The sequence below is a fragment of the Suricata suricatta genome, chromosome 16 (assembly GCF_006229205.1).
Source record: "Suricata suricatta isolate VVHF042 chromosome 16, meerkat_22Aug2017_6uvM2_HiC, whole genome shotgun sequence".
In the NCBI taxonomy this organism is placed as follows: domain Eukaryota; kingdom Metazoa; phylum Chordata; class Mammalia; order Carnivora; family Herpestidae; genus Suricata; species Suricata suricatta.
In genome coordinates this window covers 42,197,709-42,222,079 of record NC_043715.1, presented here as the reverse complement: position 1 = coordinate 42,222,079, position 24,371 = coordinate 42,197,709, and the positions used below count along the sequence as shown (strand labels likewise).

The window sequence follows — 24,371 nt, the reverse complement described above, 5'->3', positions numbered from 1 at the left end:
GCTGTATAGCTCCGCAGCTGAGCACAGGGCCGGGCAAGCTCGGGGAGCCCTGGCCTTCGCAGTCCCTGGGCGTCTCTGCCTCCACAGGCTGCGCCTGTCAGTGCTTGAGGGTTACGTATTCCACCGATTCCCGGGCCAGAGGCCGCTCTCCGATCCCCAGATGAACCAACTCGGAGTAATGTATCCCCTCATCTTCTGGACTCTCCGAAACCACGTTCTCATAGTCTCCCTGGAAAAGCCACGTGGGGCAAGGTTGGCGTCATGGTCGCCAGCCTCCCTTTCTGCGTTCCCTGCCTGGTCTCTCCCCAGCTCCACCTGGGGGTCCTTCTGTCCACACAGCGGCTGCGGTCGGCATCTCGGACTGGGAAGTGCTGCCCTGGCCCTGACCACACCTGTGCCTGAGCAACCCCCTCCCCCACCAGCCCTCGCCACCACTGAGGCCACCGGGTCCCTCCCACCTGGGAGTCACAGCCGAGGCCAGGTCCCCCATTCCCCCCAACTTCCACGGCCCTGCCCTCTTACCACTCGAGGCTTCTGCACCACGGAGTAAGTGACCGTGCCGTCCCTATCTAGGGAAGGTCCCTCTGTCTCTGGGGTTCCTGCATCTCTGAGAGGGAGGGCAGATGGATGGCCGCAGATGAAGTACTTTGCACGAACTCTCCTCCTACTTCCAACTTCCTTAGACCCCGGGAGCACCCCAGACCAGGGCTTGGCGCCTGGCACAAAGAGGGCAGGCAGGACATGAGCCATCCCTCCCTCCCAGTACCCTCCCTCAGTACCCAGTTCCTGGTGCGTCAGCGTCACCAACAGGAAAGCGCAAGGTTGCGTAACTGATGGCATCTTCCATCACCGGATTGTAGCACCCCAGGGAGTGGGGATCTTCGGAGAGCGGGGCCCTTCTAACCTGGAAGAGAGACAGCATCTCAGCTCTCACCACTCCATTCTCCCCCAACACCCCCTCCCCTGCTCTCCGACCCCCATGCCTCCCCACGGTGCTCCTTGTGCCCTATCTTCACTTTGTCTCCAGTTGACTTTGAGGTCTGTGCTCCATTTCCTCTTTCTCCCATATCCTACCTTTTTATTCCTCACAAAGAAGCTCTGCCCACTGGAATTTTCCTGGACCCCCTGCTGGCTCCGTAGCCTCTTCCAGCTAAGAAACAAAGTCCTGCTTGGTGAGGCTCCGGGGAATGGGAACAGGACCCCGTGGAGTTGGGTATGCCAGGGGTGACAGGATGGCTAACTGGAGTCACTCCAGGGAAGGAATCAGGGAGTGTGGAGGAGATGGGCCTTGGGAGTTGCTCACATTTTCTGAAGCTTGACTCCCCAGAATGCCAGGAGGAGGGCGGCCAGGCAGAACCCCACTCCGATGGCCACTTGCCTGCCGATGGTCTCTGGGCCGTCTAGTGGGGGAAGAGCGACCATGAGCTGGTGACACTGCCTCTCCCAGGTAACCTCTGGCCTGCAGCATCTGCCTTGGAAGGTGTCTCTGCATGGCCTCTGTCCTCGCCTTCCAGACTTCCTTCCATACGGAGGGGACATGATGCAGAGGAAGGGAGAAGCCAGCTGCTGCCTTCTGGGTCCCCATGAGGAGGAAAGGGCTAACTCTCCTAGGAAACACCTGTCTTGTGACAGACACAGGTGCACACAGAGTACGCGATAAAGGCTACCACTTGCCCTTACTTAGCAGAACATAAAATCACTTGCTCTTTGATGTCGCAATGCCATCTAGGAATTTATCCTGCTACTGTCCTTCCTGGGGGCCCAGAGCTGGAGACAGCACAGGGCCTCGGGCAAGGCATTGAGTGCTCCCATGCATGGGAATACACTGCCAAGGCAGCCCTGAGGGAAGAAGGCAGGTGCCAGGGTGCCCGCAAAGCGGAGAGCCCAGAAACAGATTTTTACACAGTGTGCTGAATTTCCAAATAGCACTGCTCAGGCTGTCTCCCTCAGCACCCGGCTTTGCAGGGCATGAGCCTCTCCAACTTAAAGCCATGGCTCCAAGTTTAATCTGCAAAAGCACAATAAACAAATTAATTCTTATTTCCAGACACTTCAGGCACCCTGTACATGCAGGGATAGAAAACAGCCTCCAAGTGGTGTTGTTATGTGGGGGAAACAAAACATCCAGGGCAATGGGTGGGCTCTCCCACGATTTGCATGAAGAAAGGTATATAGACCTTGATCTACCTCCGCATCTTGTGTGTGTAGAATAGCTCTGTGAAGAGATGCAATCAGCTGCCGGTAGTAGGGGAGGCCTTCAGGGAGAGGGTCGAGTTCTCGGGGAGAAAGAAGGGAGAGGTGTTTTGCTTCCAATGACCCCTTCATGCTGTTTTAACTTGACCTTGTCTTTAAAAAATGCCAAAATCTCAAAATATAAAGAGAAGTTGGGGCGCCTGGGTGGCTGAGTCGGTTGGGTGTCCGACTTCAGCTCAGGATTGTGAGTTCAAGCCCCGAATGGGGCTCTGCTGACAGCTCAGAGCACAGAGCCTGCTTTGGATTCTGTTTCTCCCTCTCTCTCTGCCCCTCCCCTGCTCGCTCTCTGTCTCTCTCTCTCTATCTCAAAAATGAATAAACATTTTTTAAAAAGTAAAGAGAAGTAGCCCATTAAGGGTGAGACAGAGAGCGGCAGAGAGGGACCCAGTAAGAGCACAGGGTGTCCCGAAGGCGGGGGCAGTCTGAAAGGGAGCCTTCCTAAAGAGAGTCAGGAGTGATGGAGAGAAGCGGGGAAGACAGGTAAGCCTGGGGGGAGGGGCAGGGTGTGTGCCTGGGACAGGACTGGGGAGGGACCGGAGAAGGAAGGAGAAGGAGGGGTCAGAGAAGAGAGAAGGAACCTTACAGTACACAGTGAGGGTGCTGGGGGGCGATCGGCCTGTGCCCAGCTGGTTGATCGCCTGGCACCAATAGGCTCCGGTTTGCTGGACCTTCACGGGATCCAATCTCAGCATCTGATCGTAATGCTGGAGGTTTTGGTTATTCTGGTCAAACCAGGTATACCGGTAGATGGGAGGGTTGGCGTCGCCCTCACATGTCAGGACTACCTTCTTCCCTTCTATCACTTTGTCCTTAGGGCTGATGGACACACGCAGCCTCCTCGGCGCATCTATAAGGAGAAGCGAAATCAGGATCCAGGTAGGCGGCCCCCTCCCCTTCCTTCTGTCTGTCTCCAGCTCCAGCCACTCACACAGCACTTGGAGTATCCTGCCCTCAGACGTGGTCTGTCCTATGGAGTTGTTGACCAAGCAGTTGTAATTGCCGGCGTCTTCTGGAGAAATGGCGTCAAAGCTCAGTTCTTGTCCTTCCTTCAGAAAGATTCCATTTTTCTGCCAGAAGAAGCGGACGTCTCTGGGGCGGCTACTTGAGAAGTTACATCTAAGGAGGACTCGGTGCCCGGAGTGAATCTCGGAAGGGGTGCTGATCTGCTGGACCCTGACATCTCTTGGGGCATCTGGAGAGCAAGGGCCGCAAGGGTCAGGCTGACCTCTTGGGTCCCTTTCCCTCTTGCCCCCAGGACTTCCTCTCCCCTGGGTCCTGAGGCCGGACTTCCAGCCCTCAGTTGTCTGTGAAGATTCTGGCCCAGATCCCAGTGCCCTCCCCCAGAGCCCGTACCGAAGTTGGGCCACTTCTCATGCCCTCGCCTGGTCACTCACGCTGGACATCCAGGTTGACAGAGGGAGCCCACGAACACCACTGGTTACAGGCTGCACAGGAGACTGGGCTGGCATCCCAGCGAACTTTCTCAATTATCAGCACCTCGCGTAATGGGTTTTTCCAGACGCCTTGGAAGTTCCATTCATACCGCGTAACTCTGGGATTACTGGAATTGTAGTTACAGGACAGGGTCACACTGTCTCCTTCTCGAATTGGCGTGGGGTTTTGAATCATTGTGGTTACCTCCTTGGGGGGATCTGGGAGAAAACCAGAGAGATGGACGAGGGAAGGTCAGCTGTCCATTACTACCTTTCCCGGCGCCTCCCTCTTTCCCACCTGTGCCCCGCGTTCATCCAGTTCCCAAATTAACCAAAGGAAGGCTTGTGCTTCCCTCTTGCATCGGTGTGAGGACAGAAACCCTGGCCATTTGGCCTGGTCCCGGTTTGAGGCAGGTTGGTGCGGCTGTTCAGAGCAGAGCCCCCGCAGAGAGCGCGTGGTGTGGGAGGCGGGGGTGCGTGGTTTCTGGGCCTCCGAGTGGCCTGCGGGCCTCGGACACAGAGCCGGTTCGCTGCAGCGCAGACACTCATTGCGGGGAGAAAAAGGAAAAACCACAGCTCTGGAGCCAGATCGGCAGATCCTGTGACTTGGAGCTGAGTGATGACGGGCCATGGGACTCAGTTTAGTTATCCGTCAGGGCACCTAACCTTGTAGGATGGCTGCAGGACGAAATGGGCTGGGGCAGCCCAAGCAGAGCAGGCACTCAATAAACGTGGCCGCTGCCGCTGTGTCGCAAGCCGGCTGTCTAGATAATTCGCAATTTGAGCGTCCCCATCGGAGTATCTGGCTCAGACTCTGACATCCCAGAGTCCAAGGATCAAACCTATGGATTCTCTCTGCCCTGGGCTCGCCTCACTGACAAGATTCACTGCGTTAAACAGGGTCTGGCCTCTGATGGAGAGGGCGTGAGCTATTTTGCTTCCAAGCCCCCTCCTGGAGCACTGGGCACCACTAGATGCCAAGTCTCTGTGTCCTTCATGGGGCCCTGGCATCTCGCTGTTCATTCATTCAACAAACATCTACTGAGCACCTACCACAAGCCAGACCCTGTTCTGGTGCTGGGTGTACAACTGGGAACAACAGCAAGGCACCCACCCTAGGGGCTTGCATGTTGAGAGACCCCAGCCTCCACGTGCTGTCCATTCTAGGACCCAGGAATCCCCTGTGCTCCATCTCCCTTCCTCCTTTTCCCTCCAGAACCCAGAGGCCCTGTGACTACTCACACTGGACGTCTAACGTGGCTTCCTGGCCAACTTGTCCAGGACCAAGTCTGTTTTCTGCTGAGCAGGAGTAATGCCCAGCATGGCTGAGGAGGACTGCTGGGATCTGGAAGGTCTTGCTTGTCCTTCCTGGCATTGTTATGTTATTGTGATGCCAGGTGTAATTTGTTGGAGGAGGATTGGCCAGTGACACACAAGTCATCTCTACTTTATCTCCCTCCTTAACTGGTGAAGAGAGGATCTCCACCCTGGAAGGTTCCGGAGCATCTGGAAAAAGCCGCAGAGGCAGAGGAAGGAGGTGAGCCAAGGCCCTCGTTGCTCGCCTCTCAAGGGCGTTGGTCCCACCCCTGCTAACGCCCTGCCTACCCCCTCCCAGCTCCCAGGAGGCTCACGATATACTTGAAGGACCACTTCTTCCGACCATCCTAAGCCTATTTCATTGGAGGCCTCACACCGGTACTTTCCACTCATCTCCTTGGTCACACTGGGCAGAGTCAGCGTGAGTGTCTCCTGCTCCCTCAGTGGGATCCTGTCCTTGAGCCAGGCTATATTCCGGTACCCGGGGTTGCTGCTGAGGACCTGGCACGTCATGGTCACAGACTCTCCCTCTGTTACGTTGGCTCCTCTGGGACTGGCCTCAATCTTCAACTTTGGGACATCTAGAGGAGCAGAGGGGCAGGGCGGGAGGGGGAAGGGACCGCTCAGAGGATGTAATGTGGTGGGAAGTTGCAGGGCCTTGATTCGGATAAAGCAGCAGTTAAATATAGTGTGTGAGTTACCCTCGTCCACGGGGGGTGGGGGGCTGACTCCATCGCCCAGGTAACTCTCACAGACTCCTAACTTGTCCCTGCTCTGTGCACCCCACCCCTTCACTGCCACCCTGCTCTCCAAAGTTCTAGTCTCCACCAGCCGCCAGCAACCTTCCTAATACTGTCACTCGGACTTTGTCACTCCCCTGCTTGAAAACATTCCGTGGATTCCACACTCAGAATACAATCCCAAATCCCGCTGCGGCCGTGAGATCTGCCCTTGGCCCCTTGGCCCTTTTTTCCTCCCGCTGGGCCCCTTGCTCTGTTGCAGGCACACCGAGCTCCTACCTTGAGGCCTCTGTCTTGGCTCTTTCCTCTTCCTGGAATCTTCTCACAAAGAAATACCTGCGTGCCTCAGTGCTTCCCTTCACTCAGGTTCACCTTCCTCAGAGAAGCCTCCATCCCTCCTTTCCTCCGCCCTTGCCCGGCTTTATTCTCCCCTAATACACTCATCACTGTCCACGGTTCAGTTCTGTATTTCTTTGTCCATCTGTTCACTGTTTGTCTCCCCGACCTGCCACGTTAGCTCCAGGTGGGCAAGAAATTTGCTCAACACAGCACCTTCCGCGGCCTTAACAAGACCTGGCACCTGGGAGGTGCCCAGGAAATATTTATCAAATGAATGAATGAGGCACAACGATGTGAAAGCATCTCTTCCCCTGCCCACTACCTCCCCTTCCCGTGTAACCACGTGATTTCAAATTCATGTCATGGCTTGAGGATATTGAAGTATTTTATTCCATCAGACCAAAGCAGATGCCAAGATGAATCCATTCCCAGAAACACTGGCGCTCGGTAACGGGGTGAGGGGTGGAGGGTGCGCAGCCTTGGCTGGAACTTTCCCCGCTCTGGGTGCCCATAGGCTGACGGTGTTTCCTTCTGTGTAGGTGCCTGACACCCTTGGTGCCCTCTGAGGGCCCTCGGAGAAGAGACAAGACCCTCGTCCTTCCCCCAGGGGGGCCCCAGGTGACACTCACGTTTTACATCCAGCCCCACGGTTTCCTCAGAGAGTATCTGCTTGTCTTCGTGGTCCCAGAGCTGGCAGGAAAGATTCTTGCCATGGTGAGTCCACTGCGGCTGGAAGGTGAGCTTGCTCTGTGTGGAGACGGTCTTGGTGTTCAGGAGGGTGGAGGTGACAGCAGGCTCCTCCAGGGACCACTTCAGCTGGATCTGGTACCCGGGGCAGGAGAAATTCAGCGAGCAGGTCAGAGTGACTTCCTGGGACTCGTGGATTTCTGGAGGGAGCTGGATGTGAGGTGAGAGAGGCGTCTCTGCAAAAGAGTAGGGGCCGTGCCGGAGGCCTGGGAGCCCGAGGGCCCGCGTGCCAGCCTCGCACACCTGCCTTTAGATGCCCCCCTCGGATAACGCCTCAGAGGCCCCTTGCCAGTCCCTTCCACCTCCCCACCTCTCTCTGGGCCCTGCTTTCTCTGCTTCGAATCACTTTTGCTCTGTGGAAACACCCTCTCAAAGGGTCTTGTGAATACTGCCGCCCCTGAGGAATCCTGTTTTCTATATTATACTGACCTCATTCCCCATCCCTGACGTTTGCTCTCTAAACATTTTCGAGATGGCTCCGCCATCCCAAATGAACTTCATCGGTTTAGGTCCCCACGCCTTTCTTGGCTTTGCTGACCAGCCTACATTTGTGATGGCCTCCACATGCAGACCTGTATGTAGCATGACATTCCTTCAGTGGGTGCCGTTAGTCAGCCTGTGTGTCACCAGCTCTCTCCAGAGCTGGGCCACCCTAGGATGGCAGGTCTGAGGCCACAGCTCATCTCCACCACCACCACGGAGGCCCCAGGCTCATGCTTGATTCATCTCCTACATATGTCTCATTTAGCCACGAAGGCCTAATTAGAATAAGTCACCAATATTAAGGCATTGGGAGAGTTTGCTTGAATATCTACATTTCTATCTCCTCTTGAAAAATCAGGCAACCTGGAACCCAGATTCCAGAATGGGCGGGAGCTGAGTGTCAGGCGGGAGGCCTGAGGAGAGACCAGTGCTCCGGCCACAACCCCGTTATCTTGTGCTGTCTGTCACTCACTGGCACCTCTGGCCTGGCCTCTGCAGGCAACCTGGCTTGCAACCCCAGTCCCAGGAGCTGGGTGTCCTCCACCTCCCTTCTCTCCTGAAACCAAAGCAGAGAACCCCATCCCCCAGGGCCTTACTAGAGATGTTGAGGTTTATTTTCTCCATCCATTTGTCATTCTTCGTTGTCATCCTTAGCCCAAGCCCGCCACTCTCTTTGACAGACACAGGGTAGATGTGTATGGTGCAGTTGGATCTTTTGTCTCCCAGGAATCTAATCCTGTCGTGTTGAGGCAGAATCTCCCCAGCCTTCACAGCCTCATAGAGGATGGTCCCATTGAATCTCTTGTGGGTCTTGTCATATTGATAATTGTGGTACAGGGTCATGTTTTCCAGCATACTTCTGCCCCCTGGAATTGTGTAGCGACAGGGAATCCAGATGCAGGCTCCTTCCCAAGAGTAGAGGGTGCCGGGGTGCTCAAAGTTCCAATCAGATGAGTCAGAGAAGGCCAAGTATTCTGGAGCCCACCACAGTGATCAAAAAACATTATTGATGAGGCATAAAGAGCTTTCAAATCAATAAAGAATCCCCTCTAAAGACAGAGGGAGAGAGGAAGGTACACAAAGAAGTATACAACACACACACATCTCCTGCCTGTCCCCACCCTCCCCAATACTTACTCTTTGCTCCAGAGCCTTCCTCCTCCTCTAGCTCCCACAGACATCCCAGAACCCAAGCCCAGGCCACAGTCCTTACCAAGGAGCAGGAGCGAGGGCCCAAGGAGATGCATGCTGCTGCGTCTAGGGGGGAGCCTGGGATGGGAAGAGTTATCTTTGAGCCATCTGGTCACTTATTTCTTTCAGATGGCTTGTCTTGCTCACCCACCAGACTCCAACCCCTCTTTCCTGATTCCAGGAGAACCATGTCTGATTGCCTTGCAGGATGTGAATTTTCGATATTCATGGGGCCTTTTGTGGGTATACCATGCCTATTCTCTCAGCCTAAGAACTCTGTAAGGCTAGCCTGTCTCTCTTTCTAGCCCTCCTTCCTTTCGTCCATCCATCCATCCATCCATCCATCCATCCATCCATCCATCCATCATTTTACAAACTTCCTGCCCAGCTCTCAGGCTTTGGGTGCCACTAGACTCCTGAGGGCCTTGAATTCAAGGCCTGAGGTAACTTGAAACTCACCTTGAGGCATCTAGTGAAGGGTCTTATATTCCATGGTCAAAACTTGATTTTAAAGACCAGGAACAAAATAATAATTAAGTGTGATGCCAGAAGAGCATTGAGAGGGGTCTGGAAGGACTTAGGAGGCCCAAGGGTCCCACTCAGATACCCCCGCGGGCTGGGCAGAAAAGGTAAATCAACCAGGCAGGGACAAAGGTCATGCCTTGGGTAAAGGCATGACTGTCTCAGTCCCAACCAATTGTTGCCAAGTGGGAACGTGAGTTCAGCACTGCTTGATCTTCTGCTGCTTTACAGGAAGTAAGAAGCTGGATTTCATGTGAAATATTCCGCTTTCATCAACAAACAAACAAACAAACAAACAAACAACAAACATGGTGCTGGCCAGTCTATGGGCCGGAGGCAGTCCAAGGCCCCCAGTTTGCAGCTGCTGCCCATCTGTCTCTCTCTGATCGGTGAGTTTGCTGCCACCTTATTAGACTTTTACATAGAGTCACATTTACATAGAGTTAAATTTAAGTCCCAATTTGCATGACTGGGCCCCTCGGTGCTGGTCCCTCTGGAGTTAGCAGGATGTGTGACGGAGTGTGTCTCCGGTCCCAGTGTAGACCTGCCAACATTTCCCACGCATCAAACGCCCTCACCCTCTGGGGCTGTATATCTCCTCGGGCTACGTGGCTCATGCCAAATGCCATTGCGTATCTAGCACTGGCCTGGGGGAAGCTAGGTTGCTTGCTGAGCAGGAAGGAGGAGGGTCTGTCCCCAGGCATAGCGTCTGTGCTGGCCTGGCCCCGGCTTGGGTTAGGGGTGAGGGGTCTGAACTGGGACAGACTCTCCAGGCAGAAGCAACATCAGTTCTGCAGGTGCTAACAGAGCTACATACAAAAACACCTTCAAGGCCATGTCCACTTGAGAAAAGCTGGGTTAAGAAGATAAATAGAATTTTTCATTGGGGGGGTCTTTTTTTTTTTTTTCTTTTTTTGCTTTAGTCAGCTGTATGTGCATCCTACATCTCCCACCATGGGGGCCAGAGGACAGTACATTGCCCGGACTTCTTGAGCCATGGAACCGATTTTACATTTCCCGTGAAAAACTTGGCAGGACTACAGGGTCAGTGTCTTGGGGGATGCGCTTTGGGTTCCCTTTGGGTTTCCACAAGCACTGTGGCAAGGGCTAGATTCCACTCTCTGGGGCAAGGACTGGCCTCCAGTAGCTGGACCATTGTGCCCCCTCTGCCACCGGCCGCCAGTGGCACCCTCATGGGGGAGCAGCTCGGGAACACCAGGATGCGGGGAGAGGCACTTCTCAGAGCAGAGCTGTGTGCTCACCCCAAGCAGCTCCAACAGCCTCTGGGACATAAGAAGTGGAACCACAGATCAGGAGTTGGAAGGCTGCTGAGACAAGGTAGGGCATGGAGGCTGGAGACAATCGGCATTAGGCACAGAGGCTCGGAACAAGGCCATGCTATCTAGACCCATGGCCTGCTCAACATAGACCTGCTGAGGGCCTTGCAGCCAGCCTCCCTGAGTCCTTTCTTCCCTCCTGGACATCTGGTGACCCATCCTACCCTGAGAAGACTCAGCAAGCCCATCAGAGAGCATGCTCAAAGATGGGGGTCTACCTCCTGTTATTACATAGGCAAGAAGGAAGGGGGTCCCCACTGTCCTCCCAGCCCCAAGAACAGTGCCTGGGATGCAGCAGCTGCTCCATGTTGGCATGCCGAATGGAAAAGAGAGCAAAATAATTTTTACCTGTTTCCTCGTGTCTTCCCTCTTCGGGGACCCTGGCAGCATCTGAGAGTGAAAGGGGAAGCTCATCGAAGGATTTTCACCCTCCTTGGCCACACCCCCTGCCCCTGTGTGATTCTCAGGGCAACCAGCAGACATGGCGAAGTGGGGAGAAGGGGCCAGGGGCGAAACGTGGGCTTGGAGCCAGATTGGAAGGAACACTCGAGGACCTACAGTCAGTTTTTAGTTTCAGCATATGGAGTTTCTACATCAGATAGTTTCAGAGCTCGTTCCTCCACAGCTTCCCCTCTATCCAGCTCTCAGGAAATGCTGATAATTTGAGACAAGCAGATCAGAACTGCCAGCCTGCCGAAAAAGGCACAAGGCAATATGAAAGTATTTGTAGTTTAGTGATACCATCCAGTTCTTCTCATTCCCATAACTTTCTCTCCAAAGGCCTGAGTGGTCAGAAAATCTGATCACTTACACTGATGTGTGGCAGCTCCCAAGGGTTGAGGGAAGAGCTCAGAGATATAAAAAAGAAAAAAAGATAACTTATGTGAAATGTTAATGAATGGGAAAGCCTAACCACTTTCGTTAGGCTTCTAGTCTGTGAGCATCTTGAGACCAGAACCAGACATCAGGCAAAGCCATTCAGACCCTACAGATGGTCAGGGAGGTCCTGAGAAATCTTCAGCCCAGCTTCACCAAACTCTACTGATTGCCAGCCATTGAGAAAGAAACAGAAAAGGAGAGGGGCACCTGGGTGGCTCAGTCAGTTAAATGTCTGACTTCAGCTCAGGGCATGATCTCACAGTTCATGAGTTCAAGCCCCATGTCGGGTGCTGTGCTGACTGACAGCTCAGAGCCTGGGGACTGCATTGGATTCCCTCTCTCTCTCTCTCTCTCTCTCTCTCTCTGTCCTCCCCTGATCACATGCTCTCTTTCTCTCTCTATCAAAAATAAACATTTTAAAAAATTTAAAAGAAAAAAATAGAAAAAGGAAGAGCAGCTTGTTCAAAAGACAGTAATGTTATGGGAAGGTATATTCTTCCCTATTTCTTCTGCTAAGAACAACTAAAAACTCTGGATATTATAAAATAAGCATAAGAAGACACTGAAAGATTGAGAGAAGACACATTGGCTAGGGACCTTGGTTCCTGAGGAATGGCATGACCATGAATTCTCTGGGTTTTCTCTTTTCTTCATCTATCCCAGACTGAATACTGAAAAAGCAAGCAACTGAAAATGCCAATGAGCACAGACCAAAAAAATTCTGGCAAAATTCTGCTCTTTGAGCTAAAGAATGAAGAAAGGGGCAGCCCAGAAAGACAGAAATCTTTCATGCAGAAACTGCTCTACTCTGACGAACTATCACATAAAAAACCTGCTGCTTCACTTCCACCCCTGACAGCAAAGGCTGAGTGGGACCCTAGACTTCCATCCTTGCCAGGCTGCTCCCCTATACCACATCTGAGTGGTACCAGAGGAGGCTGAGTGTGGGGCTGGGCCCTCCAGCCCCTCTGGGCTCTTCCTCCCCACAGTGTCAGTAGAAACCACATGGGCAGTCTGAACACCCACCCCCACCCTGTGATGAGATATTAGTCTCTTCACTGGAGTGGTGTAAGAGGAGGTCTAGGGGAAAGTCAGGACTTTCACCATCACTCAGTAATCATAAGCCCAACTTCTGTGGAATCTGCATGAAAGCCATGTGGAGAGCAGTGATGGCATACCCTTCCCTCTCCCAGTCAAGGTGTTATTAATGCATGCATATGGGGAACCTCATCTTCTACCCCTGCCCAGCAATAAGAAAACTTCACACACACACACACACACACACACACACCAGGTGTCAAGAGAGGCTGTGTGGAGAACCTGAACTTCTACCCCCATTTGGCAATAATGAGGCAGTGCCCCCATTCATTTCACTGGAGCAGTGTCAAGAGAGGCTTGTGAAAACATCAATTTAAATAAGATTCAGTCCCATAAATAATACCCAAAATGTCCTGGTTTCACTTGAAAATCACTCAGCCTGCTAAGAACCAGGAATTTCTCAAACTGAATGCAAGAAGATAATCAACAGATACACATGCCAAGATGACACAGATGTTGGAATTATCTAACAAAAATTTTAAAGCAGCCATCATAAAAATGCTTCAGTGGGCAATTTCAAACATGCTTGAAACTTATGAAAAAGAGAGTGTCAGCAAAGAAATAGAAAATATAAAGAAGAATCAAAAGGAACTTTTAGAACTAAAAAACACAATAACTCAAATAAAAACCCTAGTGAATGGGCTCAACAACAGAATGGAACATGAAACATTAGAAATTACCCAATTTGAACAGAACAGACTGAAAAAAAATGAACAGAAACTCAAGGACATGTATGGCTAGTATAACAAAAAAATCTAACATTCATGTCATTGGAGTCTCAGGAGAGGAGAAAGAGGGGTGAGCCTGAGAAAATGTTTGAAGAAATAATGGCTGAAATGTCCCTAATTTGACAAATCAAACAAAAACCATATTATCTAAGGATCCAAGAAGTTAAGGAAATCCCAAACAAGGTAAACCCAAGGAAATCTATCCCAAGACACATACTTATAAAAGTATGACTTATCCCAAGTTAAACTTATAAAAATTAGACAAAGAAAAAAATCTTGAAAGCAACCACAGAGAAATGATGAACTTCTCCCTACAGAGAGAAAACCCATTCAAATGACAGTCGAGTTTGTATCAAAAACCATTAAGGTGATAAGGAAGTGAAACAGCATCTCTTAGATACTGAAAGAAGAGACCTATCAACCCAGAAACCTATAGCTAGTGAAAATATCCTTCAGGGATGAAGGGGAAGTCAAAACATTCTCAGGTGACGGAAAACTAACAGAATGTTTAACCAACAGAGACTCTAAAGTAATGGCTTGAGCATTGAGAGGGGGAGGGGGGGGAGAGAGAGAGAGAGAGGGAGAGAGAGACAGACAGCGTGAACAGGGGAGGGGCAGAGACAGAGGGAGACACAAGTGCCCTCCTCCATTACCACCACCTCCCTTCCCCCCCCCCACCCCTTTCAACCCTCAGTTCATTTTCAAAATGTCCATCACCTGATGACAATGAGGTTTTTTAAAGAATCTTTGGAACATCAGAAAGCAAGAAAGAACATGGAAAGAGCACATCTATGGGTAAATACAAAGGACTTTCCTTCTCTTCTTGAGTGTTCTAAATTATGTCCGGCAAAGCAGAACTGTAACACTGTGTAATGCCATTCTTGGTGTATGTAGAGGAAATATTTAAGACAATTTTAAATGGGAAAGGGTAAAGGGATGTAAAGGGAGATAAAGTTTCTATACTTCACTTGACTGGTAAAATGTTGAAACCAGTAGACTTTGATAAGTTCCATATAATGTAATGCTTAGATCAACCACTAAAACACTATACAAAGTGATATATTTAAAAACACTATAGGTAAATCAAAATGGAATTTTAAAAATTGTTCAAGGACCTACATAAGGTAGGAAAAAAGAAATCAAAGAAATTAAAAACTGACAGAACAAAAAGAAGACAAAATGACAGGCTTAGGCCTTACCATGTAAGTAATTACCTTAAATGTAAGTGGTGTAAATACACAAATTAAGACAGATATTGACAGAGAGAGTAAAAAGCAAGACCCAACTATATGCTGTCATAAGAAAATAACCTCAAATATAATTAGACAGGTAAGTTGAAAATAAAATGACATAACATTAATCAAAAGAAAGTAGAGTTCTTCAAAACAACTAAAAATAGAACTACCATTGTATTTGAGCAATTCCACTTCTGGGATATTTATCTGAAGGAGATGAAAACACTAACTTAAAAAGTAGGGAAGTTCCTTAAACTATTAAAAATAGAGTTACCATATGATCCAACAATTTCACTTCTGGGTATTTATCCAAAGAAAATGTAAACACTAATTCAATAAGATATGGCACCTCCAAGTTCACCTCAGCATTATTTACAATACCTAAGACACAGAAACTTTATTTACAAAGCCTATGACATAGAAGCACTAAGTGTGCCTCAGTGGATGAATAGGTAAAGAAAATGTGGTGTGTGTATATACAATGGAATATTATTCAGCCATAAGTAATAAGGAAATCTTGCCATTTTTGACAACATGGATGGACCTTAAGGGAACTATGCTAAGTGAAATAAGTCAAACAGAAAGACAAACATGGTCTTAACTCCCTTATATGTGGAATCTAAAAAACAAACAAAACGAACTCATAGATACAGAGAACAGACTGGTGGTTGCCAGAGGCAGAGAGTGGGGAGGTGTCCAAAAGGGGTGAAGGAAGGTGGTCAAAAGGTGCAGATTTCCAGTTACAAAGTAAATTTTGGGGATGTGATATCCAGCATAGTGACTATAGTTAATAATACTGTTAAATTTGAAAATTTCTAAGAGAGTAGATCTTAAAAGAAAAAAAATTATGATGATGGATGTTAACTAGACTTATTGTGGTGATCATTTCACAATATATACAAATATTGAATCATGTTGTACACTTGAAACTAATATTGTATTTCAATTATATCTTTATTTAAGAAAAGTAGACTTCAGAACAAAGAAAATCACCAAAGCTAGAAAAGGATGTTATAAGGAAAGGGTCAATCCACCAAGAAGACATACCAATGTTAAATGTTTGTGCACCAAACAATGGAGCTAAAAAAAAAAAAAAGAAAGAAACAAAAACCAATAGAAATGAAAGAAGAAATAGACAAAACCACAGTTATAGTTTGAAACTTTAGCATCCCTCTCTTAAAATGATAGAGCAACTCGACATAGAATCAGCAAGGCTATATAAGTACTCAAGAACACCATCAACCAACAGGATCTAGTTGAAGCCCAAATGATGTAATACACATTTTTTTCCAAGAACCCATGGAACATATACCAAGATAAGCCAAATTTAGTGCTATACAACAAGACTTAGAACTTTGAAATAATTGAAATCTTGTAGAGTACATTCTCTAACCATAATAGAATCAAACTAGAAATCAATAACAAAATTCTCTGAAGGCTTGGAAACTAAACAGCACACTTCTAAATAATATTTAGGTCAAGGATGAAATCTCAAGGGAAATATAAGAAATACATTGAATGAAATAAAATGAAAATAAAACTTATCAAACTTTGTGGGACACAGCTAAGCACAGGAAGGAAATTTATAGAACTAAAGGGTTACATTAAAAGAAGAAAAGCCTCAAATCAATAATTAAACGTTCCATCTCCAGAAGCTAGAAAATAAGAGATGGAAGGAAATAATATACATAAAGGCAGACATCAATGAAACTGAAAACATAGAAATAATAGAGAAAATTAAATATATGTCTCAATGAAGGGACCAATAAAATTGACAAATCTCTGCCAAGGCTGAAAAAACAAAAAGAGACAGGACAAATTACTAACATTAAGAATGAATGGGGGGTGGGGGCACCTGGGTGGCTCAGTCGGTTAAGTGAATAAACTTTGATTTTGGCCGGGGTCATCATCTCATGGTCCATGGGATCAAGCTCTGGGTTGCTTGGGATTCTCTCTTTCTGTGTCCCTACCCTGCTTAAGTGCACACACAAGCATGCTCTCTTTCTCTCTCAAAATAAATAAATAAACTTAAAAATAATAAAATGGGATACCACTACAGGTCCTGCAGACATCAAAAAGGTGCAACTCCATGCACATAAATTTCAAAACTTTGATTAAATGGATCAATTCTTCAAAAAGAAAAACTACCACAGCTCTCCAGATGTCAATTAGGTAATTTGAATAGCCCTATAACTACTGAGATAATTTAAAAGGTGAAAAAGAAATCTCCAGTTAAATATGGCTTTACTGGAGAATTCTACCCAATGTTTAAAGAAGTAACACCAATTCTACATAATATCCAGAAAATAGTAAGATGGAACACTTCTCAACTCATTCTATGAAGCCAGTATTACCCTGAAACAAACAAGCAAATGAAAAGACAAAGACAGCACAAAAGAAATTACAGGCCAATATTCATCATGAATATAGAGGCAAAAATTTTACCAAAATATTAGCAGATAGAATTCAGCAATATATAAAAAGAACTATATACTATGACTAGGAGGTTATTGCAGGGATGCAAGGCTGGCTCAATATTTGAAAATCAGTGTATTCCTGTATTAATAGGATAAAGAAAAAAAATCACACGATCATATAAATTGTAGAAAATTTTTGCAAAATCCAACACCCATTCATGATTAAAAAAAAAAAACTCTCTGAGAACTAGGACTAGAGAGGAAATTCCTCCACTTGGTAATCTATAACTAAAAAACCTAAAACTAGCATATCAACACTGTAAGACGGACTATTCTCCCCCTCCCCCAAGATTGGGAACCAGGCAAGGATGTCTTCTATCACCACTTTACTTAATATAGTACTGAAAATTCCGCAAGGTTGCAGGATACAAAATCAACACAAAAATTAGTCATTTAGTCACTTTTTTAATACTGACAATGAACATGTGGAAACTGAAATGTAAAATACAATTCCATTTATAATGGCTTGTTATAAAGACATAATTAGATGTAATCTAACAAGACATATATAAGACTTGTATACTGAAAATGACAAAACACTGCTGAAAAAATAAAAGAAGACAGAAATAAATACTATATTCATTGATTGGAAGACTAAACATAATAACGATACCAATTCTCCCCAAATTGATTAAACAGATTTAATGCAATTACTTTCAAAATCCCAGCAAAAATTTTTTGTAGCTATAGACAATATTATTATTTTTTAAATGTTTATTTTTAGACAGAGAGAAAGAGAAAGAGAAAGTGTGAGCAGGGTAGGGGCACAGAGAGAGAGGGAGAGAGAGAATACCAAGCAGGCTCCATGCTGTCAGTGCAGAGCCCAATATGGGACTCAGTCTCACAAAGTGTGAGATCATGACCTGAGCCAAAAATCAGAAGTCGGACACTCAGTCAGTTGACTGAACCACCCAGGTATCCCTAGACAAGATTATTCTAAAGCCTATGTAGAATTGCACAAAAAAACCATAAAATACCAGGAATAAACCTAATCAAAGATGTAAAAGACCTGTACGATGAAAACTATAAAAAACTTATGAAAGAAACTGAAGAAGACACAAAGAAATGGAAAAACATTCCATGCTCATGGATGAGAAGAATAAACGTTGTTAAAATGTCATTATTACCCAAAGCAATCTACACATTCAATGCAATTCCAATCAAAATTGCACCAGCATTCTTCACAAAGCTAGAACAAACTATCCTAAAATTCGTATGAAATCACAAAAGACCCCAAATAGCCAAAGTAATATTGAAGAAGAAAACCAAAACGGGAGACTTCACAATCCCAGACTTTAGCCTCTACTACAAAGCTGTCATCACAAAGAAAGTATGGTATTGGCACAAAAACAGACACATAGACCAATGAATTAGAATAGAGAACCCAGAACTGGGCCCACAAATGTATCGCCAATTAATCTTTGACAAAGCAGGAAAAGAGTATCCAATGGAAAAAAGACTGCCTCTTTAACAGGTGGTGCTGGGAGAACTGGACAGCAACATGCAGAAGAATGAAACCAGACCACTTTCTGACACCATACACAAAAATAAACTCAAAATGGATGAAGGACCTCAATGTGAGACAAGAAACCATCAAAACCCTAGAGGAGAAAGCAGAAATAGCCTCCTTGACCTCAACCACAGCAATTTCCTGCTCAACACATCCCCAAAGGCAAGGGAATCAAGAGCAAATATTAACTACTGGGACCTCATCAAGATAAAAAACTTCTACACTGCAAAGGAAACAATCAAGAAAACTAATAGGCAACTGACAGAATGGGAAAAGATAGTGGCAAATGACATATCAGATAAAGGGCTAGTATCCAAAATCTATAAGGAACTACCCAAACTCCACACCTGAAAAACATAATCCAGTGAAGAAATGAGTAGAAGACATGAACAGACACTTCTCCAAAGAGGACATCCAGATGGTCAACAGGCACATGAAATGATGCTCAGCATAACTCATCATCCGGGAAATATGAATCAAAACCACACTGAGATACCACCTCACACCAGTCAGAGTGGCTAAAATGAACAAATCAAGAGACTCTTGATGCTGGCGAGGGTGTGGAGAAACGGGCACCCTCCTAAACTATTGGGAATGTAAACTGGTATAACCACTATGGAGAACAGTGTGGAGATTCCTCAAAAAATTAACAATTGAACTCCCCTATAACCCAGCAATAGCACTGCTAGGGATTTACCCAAGGGACACAGAAGTGCTGATGTAGAGGGGCACATGTACCCCAATGTTCATAGCAGCACTTTCAACAATAGCCAAATCATGGAAAGAGCCTAAATGTCCATCACCTGATGAATGGATCAAGAAGATGTGGTTTTTATATACAATGGAATACTACATGGCAATGAGAAAGAATGAAATATGGCCATTCGTGGCAACATGGATGGAACTCTAGGGTGTCATGCTAAGTGAAATAAGTCAGGCAGAGAAGGACAGATGCCATATGTTTTCACTCTTAAGTCTAACGGGAGAAAGTTAACAGAGGACTATGGGGAGGGGAAGGGGGGACAAAGAGTTAGGGAGAGTGAGGGAGGCAAATCATGAGAGACTCTTGAATACTGAAAACAAACTGAGGACTGAAGAGAGAGGGGGAAATGTGAAGGGGGTGATGGTCATGGAGGAGGGCACTTGTGGGGAAGAGCACTGGGTGTTATATGGACACCAACTTGACAATAAACTATAATAAATAAACAATAAACAAACAAATTTTATGTAGAAAGAGAACTAGAATAGGAAGCCTTTCTGAAAAAGAAGAATAAAAGGGTGCTCACTCTACCCTGATTTCAAAGCTTATTATAAAGTAATACGCTGTAATCAAAACTATGTGGCATTGGTGGGGGGAATACATACATAGATAAATGGACTAAAGAACCTAGAGATGACCTCAAACAAGTATGGCCAACTTATTTTTTTATAAAGGAGCAAAATCAATCCAATGGAAGAAACATAGTCTTTTCAACAAGTGGTGGTGGAGGATTGGCTACATCCATAAGCAAAATATGAACCTCAACCCAAACTTTATACTTTATGAAAAAATTAAAGTGGATTATAGGTTTGTATGAAACATTAAACTATAAAATCTTTAGAAGATAACATGAAGGACGCCTGGGTGGTTCATTTGGTTACGTGTCTCTCTCTTTTTTTAAATGTTTTGTTAATTTTTGAGCGAGGGAGCGAGAGAGAAAGAGAGAGAGAGAAGAGAGAGAGAGGCAAAGAGAGGGAGACACAGAATCTGAAGCAGGCTCCAGGCTCTTAGCTGTCAGCACAGAGCCCGACGTGGGGCTCAAACATATGAGCCATGAGATCATGGCTTGAGCCGACTGAACCACCCAAGCATCTGACTCTCGATTTCAGTTCAGGTCATGATCTATAAATTGGATTTCATCAAAATTAAAAATTTTGTTTGTTTTTGCCTTTGTTTTGCTCTGTGAAAGACCTTGTTAAAGCAAGGAAAAGACCAACTACAGACTAGAAGAAAATATTTGCGTATCTAGAATATATATATATATATATATATATATATATATATGTATATCAAAACTCAACATTTAGAAAATCAATTAAACTAGAAGATGGTGTTAATCCTAAAAATAAACCAAGAAGTTATTTTATCAGCAAAATTAATTTATTCAGGAATAACAGAAAATTGCATTTCAGGACATGCAAATTGCATAGAGAGGTCCAACAAAGGAGAGGAACATTATTATATGGACAAGGAGGAAATTAAAATGGGTTGTTTGAAATGAAAGTCCATTGGAGAAAAGCACAAGTTCAGCGTAAGGATGTTTCTCATTGGCTGAGTTGAGTGGGTGATTGATTTCTTGTAGGAGATGCAATGTGTATCTTTCCCTGTTGGGTCCTGTAATTGACGATTCTTCCCTGTTGATGATTCTTCTTTTGGGGTCTATAATTGACAGTTCTTGGGGTATGGCTCCCCTTTCGAAGCTCTCCTGCTCCATTTTAGCGAAGCTTCCTTTTATTAATTTTCACAATGGGCAAAAGGCATGAGGGGACATTTCACTAAAGATAATCATATAAAAAGATGTTCAACAATCATTGGCCTTCAGAGAAATGGAAAAAGATCACAATGAGGTAATGCTACCACACACCTATTAGACAGCTAAAATTAAAAATAGTGGTAGTATCAAATGCTAGAAAGGATGTGCAGTAACTGAATTTTTTATGTATTTCTAATAGGAATGTAAAATTGTCCAGCCACTTTGGAAAACACTCTCAAAACAGTTCCTCAGAAGGATAAACAGAGAATTACCACATAACTCTGCACTTCTACTCCTTGGTATATACCCAAGAGTAAAATATATCCACCCAGAAATTTGAACACATATGTTCATAGTGACATTATTCATCAAAAAACAAAAGTAGGAACAACCCAAGTGTCCATCAAGTATGGAAGAAAATATGCTACACGATGAAATATTTGGCAATAAAAAGAAATAAAGTACTTATAGATGCTATCACATGGATGAAGATGGAAACATTAAATGAAAAAAGCCAATCATAAAAGACCACATTTTGTATGATTCCATTTATATGAAATGTCTAGAAAAAGAAAATCTATAGAGACATAAAGTAGAGTTAATTGTTGCCTAGGGCTTAGAGGAAATGGGCGGTGACTGTTAATAGACATGGGTTTATTTTGGAGGGATGAAATGTTCTAATATTGATTGTGGTTGGGGGTCTCTGGCTGGCTCAGTCAGTAAAGCATACAACTCTTAATATCTGGGTCATGAGTTCAAGCCCCACATGTGGTGTGTAGTTTACTTAAAATAAAACATTTTAAAATTGTGGTGATAGTTGCACAACTCTATGAATATGCATAAAACCACTGAAGTATACACTTTAAGTAAACAGACTGAATGGTGAATTAGAAAATGGGCAAAAGTTATGAAGAGACGTTTCACCAAAGATAAACGTATGGTAAATAAGCACATAAAAAGATGTTCAACATCACTGGCCATCAGTAAAATACAAATCAAGACCCTGATAAGATATCACTGCATGCCTATTAGAACAGCCAAAATAAAAAATAATGACAATACTACATGCTGGTGATGATACAGTGAAACTGGATCATTCATACACTACTGGTGGGATGTGAAATGGTACAGCCACTCTGTAAAATAGATGGTGAATTTCTTGGAAATATAAACAAAATGCACCTACTGTATGACTTAGCAATTGCATTCCTAGGCCTTCATCCCCAAGAAATGAAAACCTATGTCCACACAAAAACCTTAAAACAATTGTTCATGGCATCTTTATTTGTAATAGCCAAAAACTGGCAAGAACCAGCATGTCATGTAGTGAATTCTTAAATTATGATCCATCCATACCATGGAGTAGTAATAGCAGGGAACAAGGTATTGATACACACAACTTGGATGACTCTGAAGGGCATCATACTGAGTAAGAAAAAAAAGTCAACCTCAAAAGGTCATGTACCATATGATTCCTTTTATGTAACAGATCAAATAAAATGACAAAATGATAGAGATGGAAAACAGATTACTGGTTGCCAGGGGCAAAGGGAAATGGGTATGACTACAAGGGAAAGCCTTGTGGTAAGGGAGTAATTCTGGGTCTTGATTGCAGTGACAGTCACGTACATGTGATAGAAGGACTTAAAACTGTATACACACACTCTACTAATGTCACACTCTTGGTTTTGATACTGTACCATAATTATGTAAGATATGGGCACACCAGACCTCTGTTTTATCTGTGCAACTTCCTGTGAGTCTATAATTACTTCAAAATAAAAAGTTCTATTTTTGCAACTTCCTGTGATTCTATAATTATTTCAAAATAAAAATTTAAATCTCCAGCAATCTCAACGAGGGCTCCAGCTGGGGACAGGGTCCCCCACTGGGGACTTAAATCCCTGACCATCAATTAGGAGTGCCTGAAGCCTCTGCTGGCATAACTCCAGGCATTGTTCACTGGGCAGTAAGCTAAGGGACATGCCTCAATTTCTGGAGACCAAGGGCTTATGAAGAAGGCCAGGGAGGAAGCAGAACTCTGTGACTTTGGTGCCTCCACTCTTCTTTCCATCTTTTCCTCCAAAGAGGTAGATGTCCCCATTTGGAGTGGCCAAGTGCTCTAAATACTTTCTGTATTTATCAGTGATTCTTTTCCATTAATGGTTCTTCCAATGGGGCCTGTAACTGACCATTCTTCCTGCAATTGACATTGGGTGATGTGCCTTTCCTCCTGTGGTGGATGGCCACCGTTTTGGGTGACATTCCCTCTGGGGAAGCAGTGGAGCCAGGCAAGTAGCTGCTACTGTGAGCCCTGGGCTATCACTCCCCACCTGGCCATGTGCCCCCTTGGAGCCCCCTCCCCAGGACCCGAAGGTGAGGATAGTCATGGTGCCTTCCTCACAGGTTTAGTGACATGATGCACTCAGCTGTATGTGCAGCTTATGGCGAGCATGCAGTCAACAGACCTGATTTCAAATCCCAGTGCTGCCAATTGTCAGTTGTAACAACCCTCAGTTTCCCTTCTAAAGGAGATGATGATGTTGGTGGTACTGACCTCATGGGTGTGCGGTGAGAAATCACAGGCACATAAAGTGCTTCCACACAGTGGCTGTCATGAAATGAGTGCGCTGCAAAAGTGAGCTGTTATTATTGTGGATAGTGTCAGTGCTCAGCTTGACCAACACTCTATCAGTGACCTGGAGTTGGGGCTTGAGACCAAACTATTGTTTTCTTCCCATTTCCCAGGGAAAGATATTCCAGGCCGACCAAACTCTGGGGGTGGGTCTTCTGCTTGCCTGCAGCCCCACTGTGAGGCCTGTGAGGCTGAGGTTTTCTTCTCCTGTCCAGGGAGCAGGCTGGAGTTGACAGGGAGAAGGGTGGGGAAGAAAGAGGTTTGACTGCTCCTGAGCAGTACTGGGAGTCCCCACCCTGGCCCAGAGAAGGAGCCTTTGGAGTAGCCAGGTCTGGCCTGGAGCCCCTTCATCGATGAGGATAACAGAGCTGCATAGTGCACGCACAGTCCTAAGGACTGGACTGGGGGCCACCAGGGATGGGTTGTCTCAGAAGGAGGGACCTGGGAGGTAGCAGGAGAAGAGGAAAACAGATGCCTGTTGTCATGACCCTGGCCTGGTGCTTGGGCATCTTCCTTCCTACACGGAGTGGCCTGTCCCTACCAACACGAGGCCTGCTCACCTTCACCCTAGCCCAGCCAGGTGTCATCCTGTTCATCTGTCCCCATCTCTCTAAGTCACTGTGTCATGGGTTCTGACTCTTCCTCAGCTTGTTATTTCCCAAGGGAGAGGTGCCATCAGCTTTTCCTGTTGACGTGGCTGGGGTAGAGCACACTTGTGTTCTCCACTAACTTGTTCCTTCCACCATCTTCGGCAGCTGAGGAAGAGGCTCTCTTGAACTCCTCTCTCTCCCTCTCCTCCAGCACTAGGAAGCTCCATCATTTCCTCTTATGACAGAGATCCTGACCTGTTTCCTCTCACCATCTCTACTTCCTCTCTCTTGGGCTCCTGAGCCCTCTCCCCACAGCTGCCAGTGGGGTATTAGAAACCTCAGCC

At 46.1% G+C, this 24,371-nt stretch overlaps 1 protein-coding gene and 1 long non-coding RNA gene across 22 annotated transcripts in view; one reads left to right on the top strand and one right to left on the bottom strand.

The window, feature by feature from the left end:
• LOC115280864 overlaps positions 1–22,602 on the top strand; it is a 23,470-nt gene extending 868 nt beyond the window's left edge. Inside the window, exons 1-6 of one of the 15 annotated variants that reach the window (XR_003903966.1) lie at positions 2,757–5,223; positions 5,302–6,796; positions 9,257–9,414; positions 9,949–10,069; positions 13,762–13,862; positions 21,002–22,602. This is a non-coding gene — a long non-coding RNA (uncharacterized LOC115280864). Of the gene's footprint in view, positions 1–2,522; positions 2,734–2,756; positions 5,224–5,301; positions 6,991–9,256; positions 9,415–9,948; positions 10,715–11,904; positions 13,688–13,761; positions 13,863–15,265; positions 16,046–21,001 lie in introns of those variants that run through there. The other 14 variants (XR_003903968.1, XR_003903970.1, XR_003903969.1 and 11 more) reach the window with 14 other exon arrangements.
• Positions 7–10,745, bottom strand: CD22 (CD22 molecule). Of its 7 annotated transcripts, XM_029925887.1 has the most exons (15): positions 10,711–10,745; positions 8,526–8,581; positions 7,909–8,286; positions 7,259–7,401; positions 6,712–6,979; positions 5,318–5,584; positions 4,929–5,192; positions 3,648–3,905; positions 3,182–3,445; positions 2,837–3,100; positions 1,304–1,400; positions 1,075–1,150; positions 780–904; positions 523–607; positions 7–229 (listed from the first exon to the last, which is right to left on the bottom strand). In XM_029925887.1, exons 2-15 carry the CDS (start codon positions 8,557–8,559, stop codon positions 98–100), a joined length of 2,655 nt encoding a protein of 884 aa, XP_029781747.1. In that variant the 5' UTR covers positions 8,560–8,581; positions 10,711–10,745; the 3' UTR covers positions 7–97. The 7 variants fall into 7 exon arrangements, with proteins under 7 accessions (XP_029781747.1, XP_029781745.1, XP_029781746.1 ...); XM_029925885.1 differs by having other exon boundaries at positions 2,837–3,445; XM_029925886.1 differs by having other exon boundaries at positions 2,837–3,445; positions 6,712–6,904.
• Positions 22,603–24,371: the final 1,769 nt, after the last annotated feature.

Coding starts and splice junctions, on each gene's coding strand:
- CD22 (XM_029925885.1), bottom strand. CDS start 8,559: ATGCATCTCCTTGGGCCCTCGCTCCTGCTCCTTG. Junction 6,980..7,258: donor CGTCAGGGATGGGGAATGAG/GTCAGTATAATA, acceptor CCTCACATCCAG/CTCCCTCCAGAAATCCACGA. Junction 608..779: donor GCTGACGCACCAGGAACTGG/GTACTGAGGGAG, acceptor CCTCCCTCTCAG/AGATGCAGGAACCCCAGAGA.